General features: G+C 38.9%; 1 protein-coding gene across 1 annotated transcript in view; it reads right to left on the bottom strand.

The window, feature by feature from the left end:
• Nucleotides 1-22,382, bottom strand: part of PWP1 (PWP1 homolog, endonuclein) — a 41,717-nt gene that overhangs the window by 3,274 nt on the left and 16,061 nt on the right. Inside the window, exons 7-14 of the mRNA XM_063445375.1 lie at nt 21,276-21,406; nt 20,052-20,125; nt 17,138-17,234; nt 16,009-16,070; nt 10,736-10,847; nt 9,374-9,464; nt 6,311-6,432; nt 4,500-4,605 (exon numbers count right to left, since the gene is read on the bottom strand). Of these exons, the coding sequence (XP_063301445.1) occupies nt 4,500-4,605; nt 6,311-6,432; nt 9,374-9,464; nt 10,736-10,847; nt 16,009-16,070; nt 17,138-17,234; nt 20,052-20,125; nt 21,276-21,406 (795 nt within the window). The remainder of the gene's footprint in view (nt 1-4,499; nt 4,606-6,310; nt 6,433-9,373; nt 9,465-10,735; nt 10,848-16,008; nt 16,071-17,137; nt 17,235-20,051; nt 20,126-21,275; nt 21,407-22,382) is intronic.

Raw genomic sequence — 22,382 nt, 5'->3', positions numbered from 1 at the left:
TACAGAGAACTGTAATGTTTACTTTGCAGCACCAAGTCTGCACACTGTGGCTGTCTATCAGACAGCCACTAGAGGGCTCCCTGAATTCAAACGGACCTTTGGTCTGGTATCGGACACTGGACGTCCTCACGCTCTGCATGAGGACCTCCAATGTTAGATTTTTTTTCCCCCATAGTAAATCACTTATTTTATAACCAGACACGGAGGATATTGCATATCCCTTTCTTTACTGTCCACCAATAGCAGCAAAGAATACTAACAGAATGAAAAAATAATGAACATACATTAACATAGGCCCCTCCCCGCTCAGGTCCCAGTAAAATAGGCAGCACTTCCCTTCCATTTCCCTCTTTCTTTGCTGCTCCGACACAAAGATAAGTACATGTCACTTTTGTCATATTTCCTATTGACATTCGTTTAATACTATCATTCCTTATAGATTTTATTATTATTAATAATTATTATTCTAGTTGCTATTGTACTATATAGCTTCTTTTTCTTTAATTTATTTTATTCTTATTACTTTCTGGTATATATATTTATATCTCATTATCTCTTAGCTTATTCGATCTTAATTAGAATCCTTTATTGCATACTTTTTATTGCTTATTGTGTCCAGGGTCCAGACCTCCCCTGCCATGTTTAGTGGCTTTTGCCTCCGTTTACCTCTTGTTTCTTCTGTTTCTCCTTTCCTTGAATTACCTCAGCGTCATTTTGCGCACATTTTTTCCCGTTTGGCCAATTCGTAGCACACAGCTCATCATTCGGCAGATAGGGCTATTCGGCTGTTTGCCGCGTTCGCTTAATTTTCACGAACGGCCCATTCGCCAGTTTTTTCCTATACTTACCTATTATATCCACGAATTCGTCTCTTTTACCTGCCGAACGTTCGGTTTCTTCTATCACTTCACATTTTTTGCCGCGAATCTCGCGAGATTACTGGCGGCCATTTTCTGACTTCCTGTCTTCTTTCCACTCCTCTGGGCCCTGGTGAGATCGTTTTTTGCTTATTGCTATCTGTTTGGGTGACTAACCCATACTATTCATTGACAGCTTACTGGGATTAAATTTACGGTTATCCCTATTTTATTATATCATGCCTAAACCCAGACTATCTTCTGGTTCCCCTCCCTCTGGGGAGTCTGATACCCCACTTTGTAGAGGTGAAACCCCTGTCACCTCGGGTAATTCACCCGCTCACTCAGATAGAACTACCCACTCTGATGGGGCACAGTTCTAAGCGCTTCAGTGCTCAGTGACAGACGCCATTATGGCAGCCATGGGGTCCATGTCATCTACTCTCTCCCACACCATTTCTCAGGCCCTCCTGCCACGTCCTTTGGACGAGCACTACTCGGGCTCCACGACGCCTAAGTCGCGTCATCCTGTGGACCCACAGGGAAAAATATCCAAGAAGGCTACCCATAAAGTTAAACATCCCTCTGCCTCCAGAAACACCATGACTGGCGTACCTTCGGTCGCCCCAGAAAGCGTGTCATACCCACGCAAAAGAGCCTTTCCGCGCCAGGCAGAACGGGCGCGGCTATGGAAATGTGCCAGAGCACAGGTAGAGATCGACTCCGACTCAGAAATCGGGTCAAGTGAGGAGGCGAAGATTGAGTTGGACAGCGACTCTGAGGTGGATGCCGCTAATACAGGCTTTGACCTCCTTTCCTCTGCTCAGGCAGAGAAGTCCGGAGGCGAGCCAGGGACTGGATACTCCGCAACTGCGGGATACACCCTCGTGGATCCGTCAGGCGTTCCACTCTTCGACCCGAATGACTTACATCATCCGAGATCGGCAAAGTGACTCCCGGCCGACCACGTATCTTGAGAATTGGGTGCGACGCCCACTTAGCAAAGCAGCCCGCAACAAATTGAGGGTGGAGTGTCCAAGGCCTGTGGTGCCTAATAAAGTTTGCGACACTCCCGAGGTAGACCCCAAGATGACTTAGTTTCTTACGAAACTAGGCTGGAACCCCCCGTAAAGGGCTTGAATCGGCCTTAAAATCATGCCAGGATAAACACCTGGATATATTCGGCCCATTGGCAAAATTATTTGATTTGGCTGAAGACGCCAAAGCGGAGAACCGCATGGTTAACCCTGAAGACCTGCTTGGTTGGGTCCAGAGAGCAATCTGTATTGCTGGGAGCGTTAACACCTCCCTCTCGATTGAACGGCGTAAATCCATGTTATTTAAGATAGAACCCAAAACTGGCCAATCTCGCCCTCACAGAAGCTGGTAAGGACGCCCAAGGTCTCCTCTTCGGCGACTCCTTTATTACAGATTTGGGGCATTTACTGCCCTAGATAAGGCACAAGCCTCCATGAGGCGAGTTTTCCAGGGACGGGTCTCCACCAGGGCCGGCAGATCCAGGAGCCGTCTGTCCGGCCGTAATTATTTCCAATCCCATAGAAAATCTGTGGAGGAAGCTGAAGGTTTGAGTTGCCAGACATCATTCTCAAAACCTTTAAGACTTGGAGAGGATCTGCAAAGAGGAGTGGGACAAAATCCCTTCTGAGATGTGTGCAAGCCTGGTGGCCAACTACAAGAAACTTCTGACTTCTGTGATTGTCAACAAGGGTTTTGCCACCAAGTCGTAAGTTGAAGGGGTCACATACTTATTTCACTCATCGACATGCAAATTCATTTATAACTTTTTTGACATGTGTTTTTCTGGATTTTTTTTTTGTATTATTCTGTCTCTCACTGCTAAAATACACCAACCATTACAATTATAGACTGATCATTTCTTTGTCAGTGGGCAAATGTTAAAAATCAGCAGAGGAACAAATACTTTTTCCCTCTCACTGTATACAGGTTTGTTCATTGTAGCAAGTAATCGTTTTGCACACATATGTAACATAAAAGCTACTTTTGTTTAGTGAAATAATGGTCTCTTATTTCATATATAAAGAGGAAAGGTACTCTGAACTATGTTCCCAACATCTCTGCAGCACCCTATATGATCATGAGTGTCTCCTCTGCCTGTCCTATCAAAATATTGGAAGTATAGCATAACACATGGATGTAGCATTACTCTCTACTGAGGGTGCCTCATTAACGGTGTCCAACAAACACTATAAATTACGGATCTGTCTTTGTGTATAGATTAACTTGCGCCGAAAGCGAGAAACCTACAGTAGAGTCTACAATGAAACAAATTAATCTCCTATGAAAGTAATTAAATTAAGACCTGTCAAAGCTTGAGTACTTTGATGCAGTGAATGGCTAAGCATTATATATATACACACACACACACACACACACACACATTACATAGACTAGAGTCCTATTTTCTATTTTACATAGGTGTTATTTGATAGAGCAATAGTTTTATATTGAGAGCTCTGATGCCCTTATGTAGAAGTTTAATACATCTAGTTTATTAATGAAAATTAAAATCCACACCATTAAAAACCATGCACACTTGAATAGTATAAGCACAAATGTTCATTTAAATTCCAAAGGCCACATTTCTCCTCTCTCCATATGTGAAGGTTATTTTACCTGCATTACGCATTAGACATACAAAAATCGTTCGAGGAGATCAGTTCCATTTACTTGATACACAGTTTGCTATAAAGAGAGCCCTCGCAAAGACAACACAAAATTATGCCCCATTTCCCTGCAAGACATTATTACCCACAGGCTGTGAAGTCTTTCAAAAGGAAGGAAATAATGTATTTCACTGCAGGGCCATGAATTATGAACATATCCTGTAGCAGGAATTTAGAACCATCCAGTCATAAACAAGAAATAACTGGGCATGCAAGATCTACATACGATCAAAAGATACATGGCCAACCGCTTAAAGTACACCTTTTATCTACATACAATATTTATAAATTAATGTTATCTGTAAATTTATGCTATTGAAACAGAACTACAGTACCGACAGGCAATTAAATTCATACTGTTTTCGTGACTCAATCCGAATACACTTAAGCGCACACACTCAACAAAAAAACAAAACAAAGAGACAGACCATCAAGAATCAAGTTTACTATGTTTGGGTTATTAACAAAAGTCTGAACAGTCAAGAATTCCAAGTGAATTTCAGATTTTTAATCCAAAACAAATTAGTTGAAATGGTAAAAATTACTCCATTCATTCAGTTTGGATATTTTGGACAAAAATTTGAAATTCACTTGAAATTACCAACAATTCACAGTTTAGGAAAGAACCCTGTATTATCTTGATTTGCACATAAAAGTGATTGGCTATTGTTGGTTCTGACCTACGTTTTTTTTCAGTTTAATATAGTGCTGGGCTACTGGTACAACATAAAATATAAGAGGCATCTACAATGCAATGGGAGGATTTACAGTGGCTTTGAAGTCAACAAGCTATAACTTCTTCAGGACCGAAAACACATACAATATATTTATATAACAAAAATAAAATATACACATACACAAATGACTAAATACTTCAAATCTCAATTAGAAAGCACTAATTGCACACCAATCGATAAAAAGTGATAGAAAAGCATACCTGCGGAGATGCTGCTTATGTCCCATACTCTCAGTCCATCTTTTTGGCCACCAAATGCATAAATGAAGGGAAAATCTGGACAACACTCTATGCAGAATAGGACCCCCTATAACAGACACATTAATAAGTTGGATCAGTAATAAAGTCTGACAGTGCAAAGAAAACACATTGATATGGTGAGGAAGTAGTGAAGTCATAGGGAGAGAAAGAGACATGAAAACTGGTTGCTGCACTCATGTGAACATGCATCAATGGGGTGTTGTGCTGGGGCCAATTCATACAATACACAAGATCCAGCACACTCACTCATCCACTAAACAGCAACTTCAAAGATCTTATAATTCTTTTATATTATTTTTTTAAACACCTAATCTAGGCACAAATAATGTACTGCAGAGAGCCCCAGATGGAAGTTTTTCCCCAAGTAAGTAGGTTAATCTCATAACAGCAGACATTAGCTTGCTAGAGTAGGGAATGCCAAAAATGGGGTAACATTGATGTTGTAGCAGGCTTGTGCAATGTGTGATCATATACTAACCCCCCATTATTTTTGCCTAGATTAGGTGTTAAAAAACAAAACAAAAAAAACCCGAATACAATCTGTAAGCTTTAAATTGCTGTTTAGTGGATGAGTGAGTGTGTTGGATCTTGTGTAAGGAGAGAAAGAGAATCCTTTCAAAGGTAGATTGCTCCCTGTCACGCAGTCTTCTGCATAAACCCATATGCTGCCAAGATAAAGATCTAATGCTTAGGCTTGATAGAAACATAGAATGGCCCATCTAGTCTGCCCAATTTTTTAAATACTTTCATTAGTCCCTGGCCTTATCTTATAGTTAGGATAGCCTTATGCCTATCCCACGCATGCTTAAACTCCTTTACTGTGTTAACCTCTACCACTTCAGCTGGAAGGCTATTCCATGCATCCACTACCCTCTCAGTAAAGTAATACTTCCTGATATATTTTTTTTAACATTTGTCCCTCTAATTTAAGACTATGTCCTCTTATTGTAGTAGTTTTTCTTCTTTTAAATAGACTCTATTGATAGACATGAGGAGGGACCAACACTTTAGAGGAATACAGCACACACACAAAACAACTTCATTTTAATTAAGTTGCTCCTGGAGGCTGGAGTACTTGCTTGTTAAAGCTGGTCCTTGGGAGTCTGTCTGCATGGTCCTCTGCTTAGCAGATGCTCTCAGCCCATTACTGGTAGCCCATTGTAAGTAAGAGAAAGCAGGATTATGGTAATCAGTGAAGGATGGTCTATAGCAGGGGTAGGACATTTTTGGCACTGCAAATGTTGTGAACTACAACTCCCATAATGCTGGCAACCGTGGCATACAGAGCGGGAGGGTGGAGGTGGCGGTCCGTCATGGTGAATGGCAGGAGGGGAGCTCACTGCACAGCACTCCCCTCCTGTCAGTCACTGCATGTAGCGTGACCGAGCAGGAGGAGGAGCAGGTCTGACAGGAAGTGCTCACAGAGAGCACAGAACTGCTTCCCCGTCAGACTGGGTACAGGAAACAGAGGCTCGCACCGGAGGGAGGACAAAGTAGTGCACAGGAGTGGAAGGGGGCTAAATAGGGTATATGAGGGGGGAAAAGGAAGGGCATAGGAGGGGAGGCTAAAGACAGCTGCCAGCCTTCCAGCTGCAGCATCCGGAGGTATGCAATATTACTATATAACTTTCTGGTCTATTCTGGTCTCCTCAAACAATTAGAAAAGGAGTAGAAAACTGAAAATAATGAAATAAAAATGATATATTGTACTATAGTTAACTTAATAAGTATAATAATTTATAAAATCTTACCATTTTCATGTCTTTGGAATGAACAAGACTTGGCTTATCAAGTAATATATCCCAAATCTTCACATATTTATCAGCAGATGATGTGACAAGGCATCCTTTTACTTGGCTACTTAACTCAAGACCTAAGAAAGGAACAGCAAAATTACACACTCCACAAGGAGGAAGAGGAGTCACAGAAGCTGGACATAATTGGAAACCAATAGAAACCTTTATATGTTTTAAGAGGGGACGTATTAAACCATCAATTGAAGCATTGAAAAACACCCCCAAAAACTTTGTTTTTAGTGCAGATTTATTTTAATTTTATATTAAAGATTTGGCAAATGACACAATCCAGTTCAGACACTGCAAAGCTAGGGCATAGATTGCAAATAAGGAGGAGAAATAGAAACGATGCATGATCACTCCATTTATCTGCATGTAGTTGGATTAGTGACCAAAAAGCTAGAGAGATAGAATTATTATTTTTAAATAGTTACTCGCCACTGAAAGCCTTAAGACTCTATGGCAGGGATAGGCAGCGTTTGGCACTCTAGGTATTGTGGACTACATTCATCATAATGCTTTTACAGCGGTAATGCTGGAAAAGCATCAGGGGGATGTAGTCCACAATATCTGAAGTGCCAAAGGTTGCCTATCCCTGGTCTATAGTATGGTTAGGGGTAAATATTATAGAAGGATAGTATTAATTTTGGACAATGTAAAATTTATATTATATTAATATTGTTTTTCTTTTTTAACGTTAGAGTGTCCCTTTAAGCAAGGTTCACAAACTATATACATAATTGTAGGCCTGCATTTACAATTACAAAGCTTAAAGATGTCTAAATGTCAACAGACAAAATCAAGACATTTTAATCTCACATAGTAAAATTTGTACAGGCAATGGCTTAGACAGAAGGAAAAAAATCTCAGAAAAATAAAACGTTTATCATTTTACGATTTGTGCTCAAGCTGCTGCACATATGCTCAGTTTGTTAAATAGGGATTACATGCAGACAGTGGGAAATCTTGTATAACAGGTTGGATGCGGTCATCAAGCAAATTATTTAACTTTGATCACAGCTGCATAAATTAAATAAAATAGCCTAGATCGATCTTTTAAATCCTAGAAATTGTGGTATTAGCCAAGATCCAAAAAACATTGATTTCAAAGGAAACAATCTCAATAGAAATCAGCACTTTTATAAATTACTGCTGGAACGGTCAGATTGCCAGAGAAGTTTTATTCCACTTCCTTTAGTTCCAGTGAGTGAACGGAAGCAGCAGGCGTGCTTGGCGTGAGAGAGCCCTGCTAACACTTAAGTTTACATGAAAAACTACACGTGGCTAGACCAGAGAGAAGCCTCTGACTAGACATTTCTTTGCGTAGACTGAAAATGTGTGCCGTCAAATGTTTTTCTTTCTAGGGTATTTTACCCAGCCTGGCCACTCAATGAAGGACCTAAAAATCTAAATACTGAAAGGGGGTTTTAAAAATACCCAATAAAGAAAGACTTCTAAAGCCAGAACGATCCAATTCTTTAACACCAAGAATAGAGAACTAAATATTGATTTGGGTTTCCTGTCCCACTACCAGCACTTTACATGAACACTCCCCCATATTATCTTACTGTTCGGTCATATGTATCAACACTTTAAAATGCATTCCAATGATGTGTATGCTATCAATATACAAAGTACTATTTGTAGACCTATGCTTTTCCATACTCTTATGCATGTATGCTTATATATGTCACTGCGCATTTATATTGGTGTTTGTATGTATATGTAAGCGTATACATACATACATACACATACGTGTGCATATATATATATATATATATATATATATACACACACACACACACGTATGTATATGTGAATAGGTGTATGTGTACATATACATATATAAGAGTCTATGTATGTGTAGGTACATGTATTGGTACTTGTGAGTGGATGTATGTGTAGATGTGCATGTACATATATTTGGTCACTTGGTTGTATTTATATGTCTACTGTTGTATGTACTTGTGTATACTCGTACAAATATACTACTTGTGTATATCTGTGTATGCTGGATATAGGCCTTAATGCATATCTCTCTCTCCCCTCACACTTATTTTTGATCCTTAAGAAAGTCCCGAACGGGGACTGAGACATTGGTAGTTTTTTAATTGCTTGAATAAAATTCAGAAGTCCGGAGATCAATATAAATATATATATATATATATATATATTATATATATATATATATATATATATATATAAAAATTCTATATTTTTTTAAGTAAGGAATGACTATTTATGATTGTTAAACATATAAAAAAAAAAAGTTTAACTTTGGAGCAGGGGTGGCATCATAATCTGGGATTATATATTCATTGAGAACAAAATTCCTTTCAGTAACTGAACACACCACAAAGTTTACAATTACATTAAAGGGCCACTCTAGGCACCCAGACGACTTCAGCTTAATGAAGTGGTCTGGGTGCCAGGTACCTCTAGGATTAACCCTTTTTTTTTTATAAACATAGCAGTTTCAGAGAAACTGCTATGTTTATAATAAGGGTTAATCCAGCCTCCAAATCCTCTAGTGGCCGTCTCATTGACAGCCGCTAGAGGCGCTTGCGTGCTTCTCACTGTGGAAATCACAGTGAGAGCACGCAAGCGTCTATAGGAAAGCATTGTAAATGCTTTCCTATGCGACCGGCTGAATGCGAGCGCGGCTCCTGCCGCGCATGCGCATTCAGCCGATGACGTCGCGAGGAAGAAGAGGAGGAGGAGGAGGAAAGCTCCCCGCCCGGCGCTGGAAAAAGAGGTAAGTTTAACCCCTTCCTCTCTCCAGAGCCCGGCGGGAGGGGGTCCCTGAGGGTGGGGGCACCCTCAGGGTACTCTAGTGCCAGGAAAACGAGTATGTTTTCCTGGCACTAGAGTGGTCCTTTAACCCCTTAAGGACCAAACTTCTGGAATAAAAGGGAATCATGACGTGTCACACACGTCATGTGTCCTTAAGGGGTTAAGACAACATTTGCACTGTAATCGTTATTAATGTTCAGTTAAGTCTTAATAAATAACACATACCAGACACTTCTCCATCGTGAGCCTTAAGTGTAAAAATTGGCTTGTCTGAACGGGCATCTAAACAGTACACAAAGCCATCTTCTGTACTTGCCTGAAAAAAAGAGCGGGGAAAAAAAGAAAATAATGACATCATCCTGCCAAAACCATTACCGACTATTGAATTCACAGTACAAAGTCAATGAGACTAATTTAATAATGGTTAAAAACGAACAGGCAACACTGCAATTACGGAACCTCTAATTTTGCTTGGAGGGAAAACCTTTTCTATAAATCAATATCTGCAACTAATCTGCCTGAGGACTCAACTCTCGGCCATCTGAAAGTTTAATGAAAAGCTAAAAAGGTATTGACTGAACCTTTTTTTTTTTTTTTTAAAGCTTGTTGATTCTCACTGTTTTTATGAATGCTGCCCATGCAAAATCCCAAACATTAATTGGCTTATTTATTTAACCGGAGGGTGGTTATTGCTACGTCTAAATTTCAGCAGTCCTACAAATTGTCATTGGCACTTAATAGATTTTTATTTTTTGTGAATATTTTCGGATACTTTTGTAGATGCTTCAGTAATTGTCCATGCTTTACAGACATATACCTCCCTCACCACTAGGTCCAGTTACATTTTGAAATGTTTTTCAAAAAACTGTTTTTAAAATGGATTTTCAACATAATCTCCCTGTTATGTCAATGGCCAGAACTGATTTTCAAGCCCTGGACTGCACTCGAGGTGCAATAAAGACTGAAAGACACAATGTAACGGGAATTGCAAAGTACAGCAACACCAGGATTCCTACTTAAGAGTATGGGGCGATGCAGACACCAGCAGCTGCCACCAATCAGCACCCCATTCCAATTTCACCTTTTGCTAGGAGGGGAGCTGGGGAGACAGACAGACCATGGTATTCTCTCTCCTCAAAGACTCAAGGAGAGGGTGAATTAAGGTCAGCTGTTGCAAGAATTACTAGAGAGTGACTCTCACCAATTTTGGGCAAACTGGGACAAGTATGTCACTTACTACCCCAAGATTAAAGTAACCCAAGCGCTAACCTTTCCTACTAGAAACATTAAATTACAAAATGCAGCAGCTAAAGCATAGTATCAAGGAATACTGGCTGTCTGATGGCATAGAATCCTCTCTGGACATTGTAGCAGCTTGTGAACACAGCTGGGCTTTAATAAGAGACTGGCAAAATAAGACATGGTTAAATTGCAAACACGCAGTCTGTATATAATCAGTGTTTTGTCTCTCTTTTAATATTACGGCCGTTTTACCCATTTTAGTAATTTCATTGTTGTTGTAATTAAAGATAAATGACAGAGATTTTAGATTTTTTTTTCAGATAAAAAAAAAAAAAAAACACTTACTAAGAAATTTCCTGGGGAGAAATGGTTCCAAGTTACCCTTTCAACCTGTCCACTAAACCGCCATGTTCTGTGACTCTCCTGAGGGCTTCTACAGTCGTACAATATTGCGGATCTAAAAAAATTTTTAAAAAATGGAATAATTGCAAAAAGTTAGCACATTTCTTCTTTTGTGGGCAGGATTCTAGGTAAAAAGAGGGGCGTCACTTCTTACTTCATGTCTACAGCAGGCTCATCACTTTACAAGCATATTATATAGACTGGAGTTCCCACTATTTCAAGACATTTTCGAGACTGCATCGCTCTTCCAAAGCATGGAAATCAAACAGCCCCCATGATGCTCTACCGGCCTTAAGTTTCCACGATATATTTTTTTTCCTGCTCCCAAGAAACCTGATTAACTTGTAGGTTTATCCCTTTTATTTTACCTTGGTGAAAGTAAATATATTCCAGCAGTTTGAAGAGAAAAAAAAATAAAAATAAGTTGAAAGCAGTGAGGCTCAAGTGGTGAGCAGATAATTCTGCAGCATTTGTAACTGAAAAATAGCCAAATGCAGAGTAGCAGAAGTGACAAAGACCCAGAGTGTTAGATATTTGAAACTAAACTCACATAATAATGTCAGTTCCTTACAGTTCCTTGTTACAATGCTGCTACCCATCCCATGTGTTCCCTATTAAGGGTTAATAAGTATAGGGGTGTGTATATAAAAAATACCCCTTTCTGTCTCATTAGAGATATCTTTGCCAGAAGCTCAAGGAAGCAGGCTGAAGGGTCAGTGTTAGGACCCGCTTAGGGGGGTCTGCCTTGACGTTGGCAGGGGGGCATTCCCTCCAATGGCCATTGGAGCAACTAAATGACCTCCATTTGTCTAAATATACATAGGGATTAAGGAGAAAGCGCAGGTAACGTTTTTCTTTTCTTTGATTTTTACTATATATTGGGGCTGATGTGTGTTGTAGTCCTTGCTGCTTAAGCGCAGGACTTCTCTTTTTGTATTTGTCCTTACAGTCACTTACTTTTAAGGAGATTTAACGAATAATTATATATGATTTCCCCAAATTCTAAATTGTGAACCAGGAATAGGTATATTCTTACAATGCATGTAATCCCTACCAACTGAGTGTAAAATGTATTATTTAGAGAAAGAGACAGAATGAGTGTAAAATATAATGAAGAATCAATATACAATACAGTCTGATAAGCTAAACTAAAACCATCCTAATAAAGTAGATTGTTCATTGAAGAAAAGATGAAAATATTTTGTTATAAATAATGCTTGAAAAGCCTACATTTGCCCATAAAAAGAATTTCAGACAATCATAGACACCGCACATACAATACATTCAGAAATGCTGTACCCGAAATATCTCAAATATGCAAGGAGACCATGCCGGAGCTAAATTTATTAAATTACACATCACAAAATACAATTTATATTCCACACAGGGTTGTGATGTACTAGATAAACGTTCTTAAAAACAACAGCGTAAACCCATCTGCTGCAGAGATTGGAGCAGTCCCAAATGAGCGTCCGTTCACACTGTCAGCGGACTCCATGACAGAAGAGGAAGATAATAAAATATGATTCAGAGTCTGTCCACTATAGTTAACAGATGGCATAGATGATTTCACTAGCAATTGCTCTCCTCATGGCAAATTTGCCTTTGGATATCATTGGAGGGGTTGAAAAAGAATGACATAGAATGGAAGTATTCGTATCGAGTGACAGATCTGACAATCGTAATAAACAGATTGAAACACTTCACCAGTATATTTTCGCTTACATCGTATATGAAGAAAAATTACTACGAAATCACATTATTTTGGCTAGTTAAAAGTGATTCATATATCCACTTTTCCTATTTAAAAGGACACTAGCGGATGGATGAATCTTACCCTTTCATTTTGATGCATCACTGAATTGATGTATTTTAATGTAAAACAAAAAAATCCAGTGCACTCCCTTATCCACTAAACAGCAACTTTGGTGCTTACAGATTTTGTTAGGTTTTTTTTTTTTATTTTTTTTTTTTAAAACTGCTAATCTAGGCAAAAAATAATGGGGATTTAGTTACATTATATGATCATACATTGCATAAGCCTGCCACAATGTCAATGTACCCCATCTTTGGCAGGTCCTACTCTTACAGCCTAATGTCTAGCTACTAATAGCTACTTACTTTGGGGAGGGGGGGGGGGGGGGGGGTGCCTCATACAATATATATAGGTCTAGCCAACTCCTTGGTTTTGCACCCCTCCCTATCACAGGTGCCTCATCCCAGGGCCCTATTTAGCCTTGTACTGCAGAGAACTCCAGATGGAATTTTTTTTTCCCCCAAGTAAGTAACTCATGGAGCGGACATTAGTCTGCTAGAGTAGGAGCTGCCAAAAATGCGGTACATTAACGTTGTGGCAGGCTTATGCAATATATGCTCATATAATGTAACTAAACCCCCATTATTTTTTGCCTAGGTTAGGTGTTTTAAAAAAAACCTAACAAAATCTGTCCGCACCGAAGTTGCTGATAAGTGGATAAAGGAGTGTGCTGCATTTTCTTTTTTATTGTATAAATTTGCTCCCAGCAGCACCCTATTTATGCATGTTCAGGTGAGTGCAGCCAGCCCCCTGTTTTCTCATATTATTTATATAGTGCCAACAAATTCCGCAGCGCTTTACAGTGGATGGACGAACAAACATGCAGTTGTAACCAGACAAGTTGGACACACAGGAACAGAGGGGCTGAGGACCCTGCTCAATGAGCTTACATGATAGAGGGAGTGGGGTAAAGTGACACAAAAGGTAAGGATAGTATTAGACTAATGATAGTTGCAAGAGAGGAATGAGTCAGGCGCTATTAACAGTTTAATTTATACACTTTTATGAAGAAGTGGGTTTTTAATGATTTTTGAAGGACTGGAGACTGGGTGAGCATCTAACGGAGGAGAGAAGTGAGTTCCACAGGAACGGTCCAGCCCTCGAGAAGTGACCAGCTTATGAAACTCCAGGAGTACAGACCCTGTTAATGGTAAGGAAAGCATCAACAAGGAGCTGTACCTACACTAGTTTTGATTAGTACATCTCCCTCAAGAAACAAACGTGGCAAATTACGCAAATTGAGTCAAGATGGCTGCCTCTTGTAAGATAAGAGTTTGTGATGGGGGATCCTTTTCAAACCCACTACTATCACAGTGTAGTGTTGGAAACATAGAAACATAGAAACATAGAATGTGACGGCAGATAAGAACCATTCGGCCCATCTAGTCTGCCCAGTTTTCTAAATACTTTCATTAGTCCCTGGCCTTATCTTATAGTTAGGATAGCCTTATGCCTATCCCACGCATGCTTAAACTCCTTTACTGTGTTAACCTCTACCACTTCAGCTGGAAGGCTATTCCATGCATCCACTACCCTCTCAGTAAAGTAATACTTCCTGGTATTATTTTTAAACCTTTGTCCCTCTAATTTAAGACTATGTCCTCTTGTTGTGGTAGTTTTTCTTCTTTTAAATATAGTCTCCTCCTTTACTGTGTTGATTCCCTTTATGTATTTAAATGTTTCTATCATATCCCCCCTGTCTCGTCTTTCCTCCAAGCTATACATGTTAAGATCCTTCAACCTTTCCTGGTAAGTTTTATCCTGCAATCCATGAACCAGTTTAGTAGCCCTTCTTTGAACTCTCTCTAAGGTATCAATATCCTTCTGAAGATAGGGTCTCCAGTACTGTGTACAGTACTCCAAGTGAGGTCTCACCAGTGTTCTGTACAATGGCATGAGCACTTCCCTCTTTCTACTGCTAATACCTCTCCCTATACAACCAAGCATTCTGCTAGCATTTCCTGCTGCTCTATTACATTGTCTGCCTACCTTTAAGTCATCAGAAATAATCACCCCTAAATCCCTTTCCTCAGATGTTGAGGTTAGGACTCTATCAAATATTTTGTACTCTACCCTTGGGTTTTTACGTCCAAGATGCATTATCTTGCACTTATCCACATTAAATGTCAGTTGCCACAACTCTGACCATTTTTCTAGTTTACCTAAATCATTTTCCATTTGGCTTATCCCTCCTGGAACATCAACCCTGTTACATATCTTAGTATCATCTGCAAAAAGACACACCTTACCATCAAGACCTTCTGCAATATCACTAATAAAAATATTAAAGAGAATGGGTCCAAGTACAGATCCCTGAGGTACCCCACTGGTGACAAGCCCAAGCTTCGAATATACTCCATTGACTACAACCCTCTGTTGCCTGTCACTCAGCCACTGCCTTACCCATTCAACAATATTCGAATCCAAACTCAAAGATTGTAGTTTATTGATAAGCCTTCTATGTGCAACAGTGTCAAAAGCCTTACTGAAATCTAGGTAAGCAATGTCTACTGCACCACCCTGATCTATAATTTTAGTTACCCAATCAAAAAAATCAATAAGATTAGTTTGGCATGATCTCCCTGAAGTAAACCCATGTTGTCTCTGGTCTTGAAATCCATGTGTTTTTAGATGTTCAACAATCCTATCCTTTAACATGGTTTCCATCACTTTCCCCACTACTGAAGTAAGGCTTACTGGCCTATAGTTGCCCGACTCCTCCCTATTACCTTTCTTGTGAATGGGAACAACATTCGCTAACTTCCAATCTTCTGGGACTACTCCTGTTATCAATGATTGGTTAAATAAATCTGTTAATGGTTTTGCTAGTACACCACTAAGCTCTTTTAATAGCTTTGGGTGTATTCCATCAGGTCCCATTGACTTATTTGTCTTTACTTTTGACAGTTGAAATAGAACCTCTTCCTCTGTAAACTCACGTGTAATAAATGACTCATTTATCCTTTTTGTTAACAGAGGTCCCTTTCCTTCATTTTCATCTGTAAATACTGAACAAAAATATTCATTGAGGCAGTCAGCTAGACCTTTATCCTCATCTACATACCTTCCTTCTTTTGTTTTTAATCTAACTAATCCTTGTTTTACTTTTCTTTTCTCATTTATGTATCTAAAAAAAGTTTTGTCCCCCTTTTTTACTGACTGTGCTATTTTCTCTTCTGTGTGGGATTTGGAAGCTCTTATAACTTGCTTAGCCTCTTTCTGCCTAATCTTATAGGTCATTCTGTCTTCCTCACTCTGGTTTTTTTTATAATTACTAAATGCTAACTTTTTGTTTTTTACTATTTTGGCCACATCTGCGGAGTACCACAGTGGTTTCTTGAATTTTTTTGAAGCCTGAGATATACAAATCGTTTAATTTGTAAAATACAAAAAGACTCACTTGTCATATGATCCAGATATTAGGGTTTGTGGTTCAAATGGGTGGAACTGTAAAGTCTGGACCTGGAAGAAAATAAAACATTTTAAGAAGAAAAGGAGCGACTTGACACAAAGAAAACGTGAAAGAGAATTGTAAACTGCAGTATGAATATACATCTTTAGAAAATGTCCAACTTAAAGTTTCCAATTTGTGTAAACAGTTTTTCCATACTCAATAACAGAATGAAATGTGAGAAGTGAAAAAATACTTCAGTCACAGCTTTAATGTAAAATAAGAAAATGTATTTGTCTACTAGCCTCTATCTACACACTAATGTTTGGCCAGAATAGAACTCTAAAGAGGTATGTTATGTACTTCTTATCCTGTGGCACTTCCCTGATGATGTGTCTGAGAGGCCCGGCATAAGCATGTGGTACCGCGAATGGACTCTCTCAGAGGCTCCAACCAGTAAGTTTCACAAAGTATGTAAATTAATATTATAGATCAATGCATATCTGGGGATTTACAACTGACTAACTCCATCTTCAATTATACAAATCCCGATAAAGGGACACTATAGTCACCAGAACTACAGCTTATTGTATTTGTTTTGGTGAGTATAATCATTCCATTCACGGTCCGTTTAGAGAAAAGGCAGTGTTTACATTACAGCCTAAGGATACCTCCACTGGCCCCTCCTCAGATGGCTGCTGGAGGTGATCCCTGGGGCAGTGCTGCACACTGTGCAGAAATGCCATTCAGTGTCTCCACCCCCCGCATCTCTATGAGGAGATATTGATTGTCCAGGGCTTTATATGACTTGTACTGGCTCTGCCTCTGATCTGCCCTTTGACAGCCTCAGCCAATCCTATGTGAAAGCGTTGTGATTGGTTCAGATCATCACTTCTGATGTCAGCCAAGCAAGCAGATCAGGGGCAGAGCCAGCAGCAGACCGCAATATAGGTAATATTTTGCTATATTTAGGGGGGGGGGGGAGAGGGGGCCAGATGGTGGTTTTAACACTATAGGGTCAGGAATACATATTTGTGTTCCTGACCCTATTGTGTTCCTTTAAATATATTTTTTTCTGTTAGATCTTCTCCCCTGTAGGTCTGTGCAAATGACAAAAAATTAACAGGAATGTCTGTACCTTGTCTGTGTGGAGCGTTAGGCTGGCAGCTTGTTTACCCACGGCCATATCCCAAAGAATTACTGTATTGTCTGCAGATGCACTGCCCAGCACATTTCTGGAAAGAAAAACATTTTCATAAATGAATGATTACACTGTATTTGACTAAAAGACAAACAATGCTGGACTTCTGTGTTCAGACCCAATACTATGCCCACTAGAAGCAGCTCAGGGGATGGGAATTATGCATAAGGATACTGCTCAAAGATTTAGGGCATGAAGAACAAAGTACTAAAACACAAGAAAGCAGGGGGTAGTCTGGCAAGCATCAGCGGCTCTATAATAGGCATGTCCAAGCTACATGATGTTCTTTTGCAGGTGGGATAGAGTTACTTGCCAACGGAGCTTTGATTCATTGACGGACTTCTCATACTGCTATATTTGGCTCATCCTTAACCATAATATTTTTGGACAAACAAGCAAATTTCACAGCAGCCAGGAGTAATGTATGGATAATGTTTGGAGCATATACCCATTCACCCCCAGGCAGTGAAATGACAACTGAATATGATGGGAGTTAAAGTCTGGCATTAGCATCAGGATAGCTGCAGAATGTTCAATAAAACATTTAACATCCACAAAAAGAATGTGCAAAGCAAGTGACACAGGCTCAGAATGAACTAGGTCAAGGCTTCTTGAAGGCTGGGTAGATCATCTGGATGAGAGAGTCTAGCTGGTAAAGCATCAAGGGAGATGTAGTTCACAATATCTGGAGTGCCAAAGGTCACCTACCCCTGCTATAAACTATACTCTAGCATATATACATACACAATACTATATACTATCAGAAAGAAGGCCTGGCAACCTGAAGACAAAGTATTATTGTTCTGTAATGGAGGCTGTTGCATGACAGCATATACTCTTTGGGGTTTTTTTTATCATAAAGCACCAAATATGTGTATAGCCATAACACACGACATATAACTCCACACTATGATGCAAGACAGTATTTCGAAGACAGTATTAGAACATTGCTAAAGGTCTAAATTAAAGACAGATTTGTGCCATTTGGAATAGTCAAACATTAGGTTTTTGATTGAACAGGCGAAATAAACAGTTTGGTTGACATCTGTGTGGATTAATTTGCTTCAAGAACACATGGAACAAAACATACCAAGTGTTTTAACTACTTCAAAGGAATATTAAGAGCAGAAATAGACCTCTTTTTCATACCTCCTAAAAATTAGCACACATGTTACCAGACAAGTGCGCAAGGAACTTGCTTGCATGCGGATAGTGAAAAACTGAGGGCATCGCTAACAAAATACTCATGCATTGACAAACACTTTGCAAGCTGCAGCCAAATGGCACGTGTATACATAGAGAATGCTGAATGATAACTTTTAGCAGAATCAGAGTGAGAACTCATTCAGCAGAGAGTGGAACATGGCTCCCAAAGACACCATGCTCCTAATATATGTTGCACTATCTGGGAAAGACATGATGATTCTGCTCATATCTGGAAGTTTCTTTAAAAACTAAAATTGTGTACTCCAATTAATTCCAGTGAGGAATGGCAAGCATTATCTGACCTAGTGGTTCTGCAAATGGCTGCAGTTTTATTCATGGAACATGAACATAAGGCAGTCAGTTTTCTACATGAACTATCAAGTTTGATGGATTAAATTATGGTAAGTATAAGTTAAACTAGAAATTCTGAATATTCCATGGTCATTTAAAACCTCTAATGTAATTAATCCTGATAATGCCAGATTTCAGATTTTACAATTGTCTTTTTTTTTTTTTTTTTGGAACAGTGGTGAGTCTATATGAGAACAACGACGGATTACAAAAATATATGCATGTTTAAAGTATTGGAAAGGGTTATGACCTAGAACATGAAATAAAAATATATACATAAAATAGGTACGTCTAGAGGTGATGCCAGGCTGGAAAAATTATTATTTTGCAATGGCTGATATGCACAAAATTTAATAAAACAAAGAATCTGGAGAGTAAGCTAACGATTTTTGTCCAGAAACAATGTGGGTTCCTTTTACAGCCACTGCATGAACTCTCAAAACTTTGTTTTAAAAAAAAAAAAACCCATAGAAAACCAAACTGTTTATCCAAAATAATGATCAGGTTTATAAATAAGTTTCCCTATTGTGGGGCATCATAGTATTTACAATAAGTTACATATTCTTATGCATTTGAATAGTAGTTATTTAAGAAATCTCAGAAAGATGAAAGGTTGAGTGGACTTGGTCATAACAGCAGCAGGCACATTAACCGCCAAAGGTCATGTGAGTGCCAAGACAGTCTGCGCTAGATGTTACTTTAGTGCAGAGTGATTAGGACAATAAATAGATAACAGAGGGATAAGGGCAGGCTCATGGCAGATGAAATTCAAAGAGGATCAATCAAATGTTATGCATTTTATGATGAGGAATAAACATACAACAAACTCTAAATGGTATTGTATTAGGGATATAGTGTTAAAAAAGGAACTTTGGATTAGTTAGTCAGCTTAAAATATATAAGAGGTATTTGCGAAGGAGGGTGAGCTGTAACCTGGGCCTCTAATTGCTGCAGAAAATCTCACATAAAAATCCAGAGCTGCACTTCAGGAATGGTCTATGAGAGCTGCTATTTTGTGTCACAATTGCAAAATGACCTAACAAAACAAAACAAATATAGAGACCATAGACAAATTGTAGTGATTATGGTGCTATGAGTGCCTCTTTTAAAATGTAATGTATTAATGGAGAATGTCTCTTTCTGAGCTACAATTGAAGAGATGTGTGAAATAAACTTGAAGGATCTTGGTATTTCTTTCCCCCCCAAAACAGATATTATGCAATCTGTGCCTACTCAGCTCTGGTTTCCAACCATCCACTATTTTGTGTTTCAAAAGCCATATATATAGTTTTACCTGATATGCCTATTCCAGGAGAGGTCTAGCACGGCATCAGTGTGTCCTTCATGGGATTCTTCTGATGACGCACCCTATGAAATAAAACAATAGTTCTAAGTGTACAGTTGGATTCTAATCCTCTAACAATAGATCTAGGTCTGTTTAATTTCCACATAGGAAGAGAGAGGATTAATGTACGTTGAAAACACAATGTTGCCTACAGCAGTGTCCATTAAATGTTACAGTTGGTGCTTTTTGTGTTGAGTTACTGCTGATCACAGCAACATTTATGTAATGCAACATCTCAAACAATGGCAAAGTTGAGAACACAGCAATTTGTAATAACTAAAATGTAAAAGAATAAAGTTCAGTATCACCAGAACCTGCTTCCCGGCAGTTTAATGCAACATGTTTTTTAACCATATGGGAGCAATACAGTCATCGTCTCTACACATCAAATATGTGTATAATCAATTTCAAACACTTAACTTAAAAAAAACACTAAGCACCGTAAGCTATGCATATTGCACAGGTTATAATACTAGGTGCTATCGTCACGGTGTCCAGCAATTAGTTGGTAATATGTCCCATTCATCCTTTTGACACAAAAAGGGGAAACTATTTCCCTCCTTTGCCACCAAATCCATCCAGCTTTTGCAGATTTGAAAAATATTGAAGTAAAAAATCATGTGCATCTGTACCTAACTTTCCCCTTCAGTTCTCATCCAGAGCTACTGCTATGATAGTGTGGGAGATAATCAGGAACATCTCGCTGCAAAGCTGAAAAAGGCAGTCGGACATTTTAACAAAATTCTTATACAGGTCATGTTAGCTCAGTTATAGTGACTAGTGTCCCCAGAGTGTAGTTTCCACATTTGATAGATGGGATGAGGATGTAGAGGGCTTCATAACCCCGAAGACCTGAGGTAAACCACATATAATAGCTTTGGATGGAGAGAATCAATATTTACAAGTTAGCCGTCAAACAATGATTATACCTAGGTCCCATCTTTTCATCAATATCTGATTGTTTGTCACTGTAGTCTAACTTCTAATGCATCCTCTTGGTTTTAAAAATAAAATATTATTTTGATCTACAGCAATAAAACATTTCTTCTAGAGTCTAACTGCCATTATCACCTTGGAATTTATTAATTTCAATATATTTTTTTTTACGTGTCACTAAGGTAAATAAATATATGAAAATATAATTAATATTATAATGGGAAAATTTGTATGTACCTTCTTTCCTTTCTTTTTCTTCTTTTTATTTTGTTTACTTCCAAGTGAAAAGACAGGCTCTAAGCAATCTACCAGATCGAGATCCCATATGTCAATCACTGGGGTCATGTTGCCAACTGCAACATAATTTCCTAAGGAAACACAAATAGCCAACATTCCATATAAAGATCAAAACAAAAAGATTGTAAGGTATTGTCTGTGCTGCATGGATGCACATGTAGCAGGAAACAAACATATACTGAACCTTAATGAGTATCGAATGATAGGACTTATTAACATGCAGGAAAGCTCAGTGTGAGACCCCCATTTAACACCACAGTCTTTCTTAAATGTAAAGTGAGTTAGTGGACATCCTATCTCATACCAAGTTTTCAAAAAGGTAAATTATATATTTCAAATCAAGGTCAAGGTTATGCAAGTCATAATCTGTTATTAAAGGGACACTAGTCACCAGAACAACTACAGCTTATTGAATTTGTTCTGGTGAGTAGAATCATTACCTTCAGGCTTTTTGCTGTAAACACTGTCTTATCAGAGAAAATGCAGTGTTTACATTACAGCCTAGTGATAACTTCACTGGCCACTCCTCATATAGCTGTTAGAGATGCTTCCTGGGACATGGCTGTCTAAAATGCATCCATTCAGTATCTCCTCCCTCTGCATGCAGACACTGAACTTTCCTCATAGAGATTCATTGATTCAATTCATCTCTATGAGGAGATGCTGATTGGCCAGGGCTGTGTTTGAATCATGCTGGCTCTGCCCCTGATCTGCCTCTTTGTCAGTCTCAGCCAATCTTTTGGGGAAGCATTGTGATTGGATCAGGCCACCACTTCTGATGTCAGCAGACTGCTTTTTTTCCTGAAGCAAAAGTCATGCAGAGTTACAGCTTCAGGCTTGAATACAGTAAGATTTTGCTATATTTATGGAGGCATGAGGTGCCCAGGGGGGCTAGATGGTGATGTTAACACTATAGGGTCAGGAATACAGGTTTGTGTTCCTGACCCTATAGTGATCCTTTAATACATAAATGTATAACAGTGCTGTACAAGAGGATTTTGAGATGAACCACTTCTGTGCATCAAAGTATTTATAAGATGAGCTAAC

The sequence above is a fragment of the Pelobates fuscus genome, chromosome 3 (assembly GCF_036172605.1).
Source record: "Pelobates fuscus isolate aPelFus1 chromosome 3, aPelFus1.pri, whole genome shotgun sequence".
NCBI classification, from domain to species: domain Eukaryota; kingdom Metazoa; phylum Chordata; class Amphibia; order Anura; family Pelobatidae; genus Pelobates; species Pelobates fuscus.
Note: the sequence above shows the minus strand (reverse complement) of the source record. Positions and strands in the feature narration are given on the sequence as shown.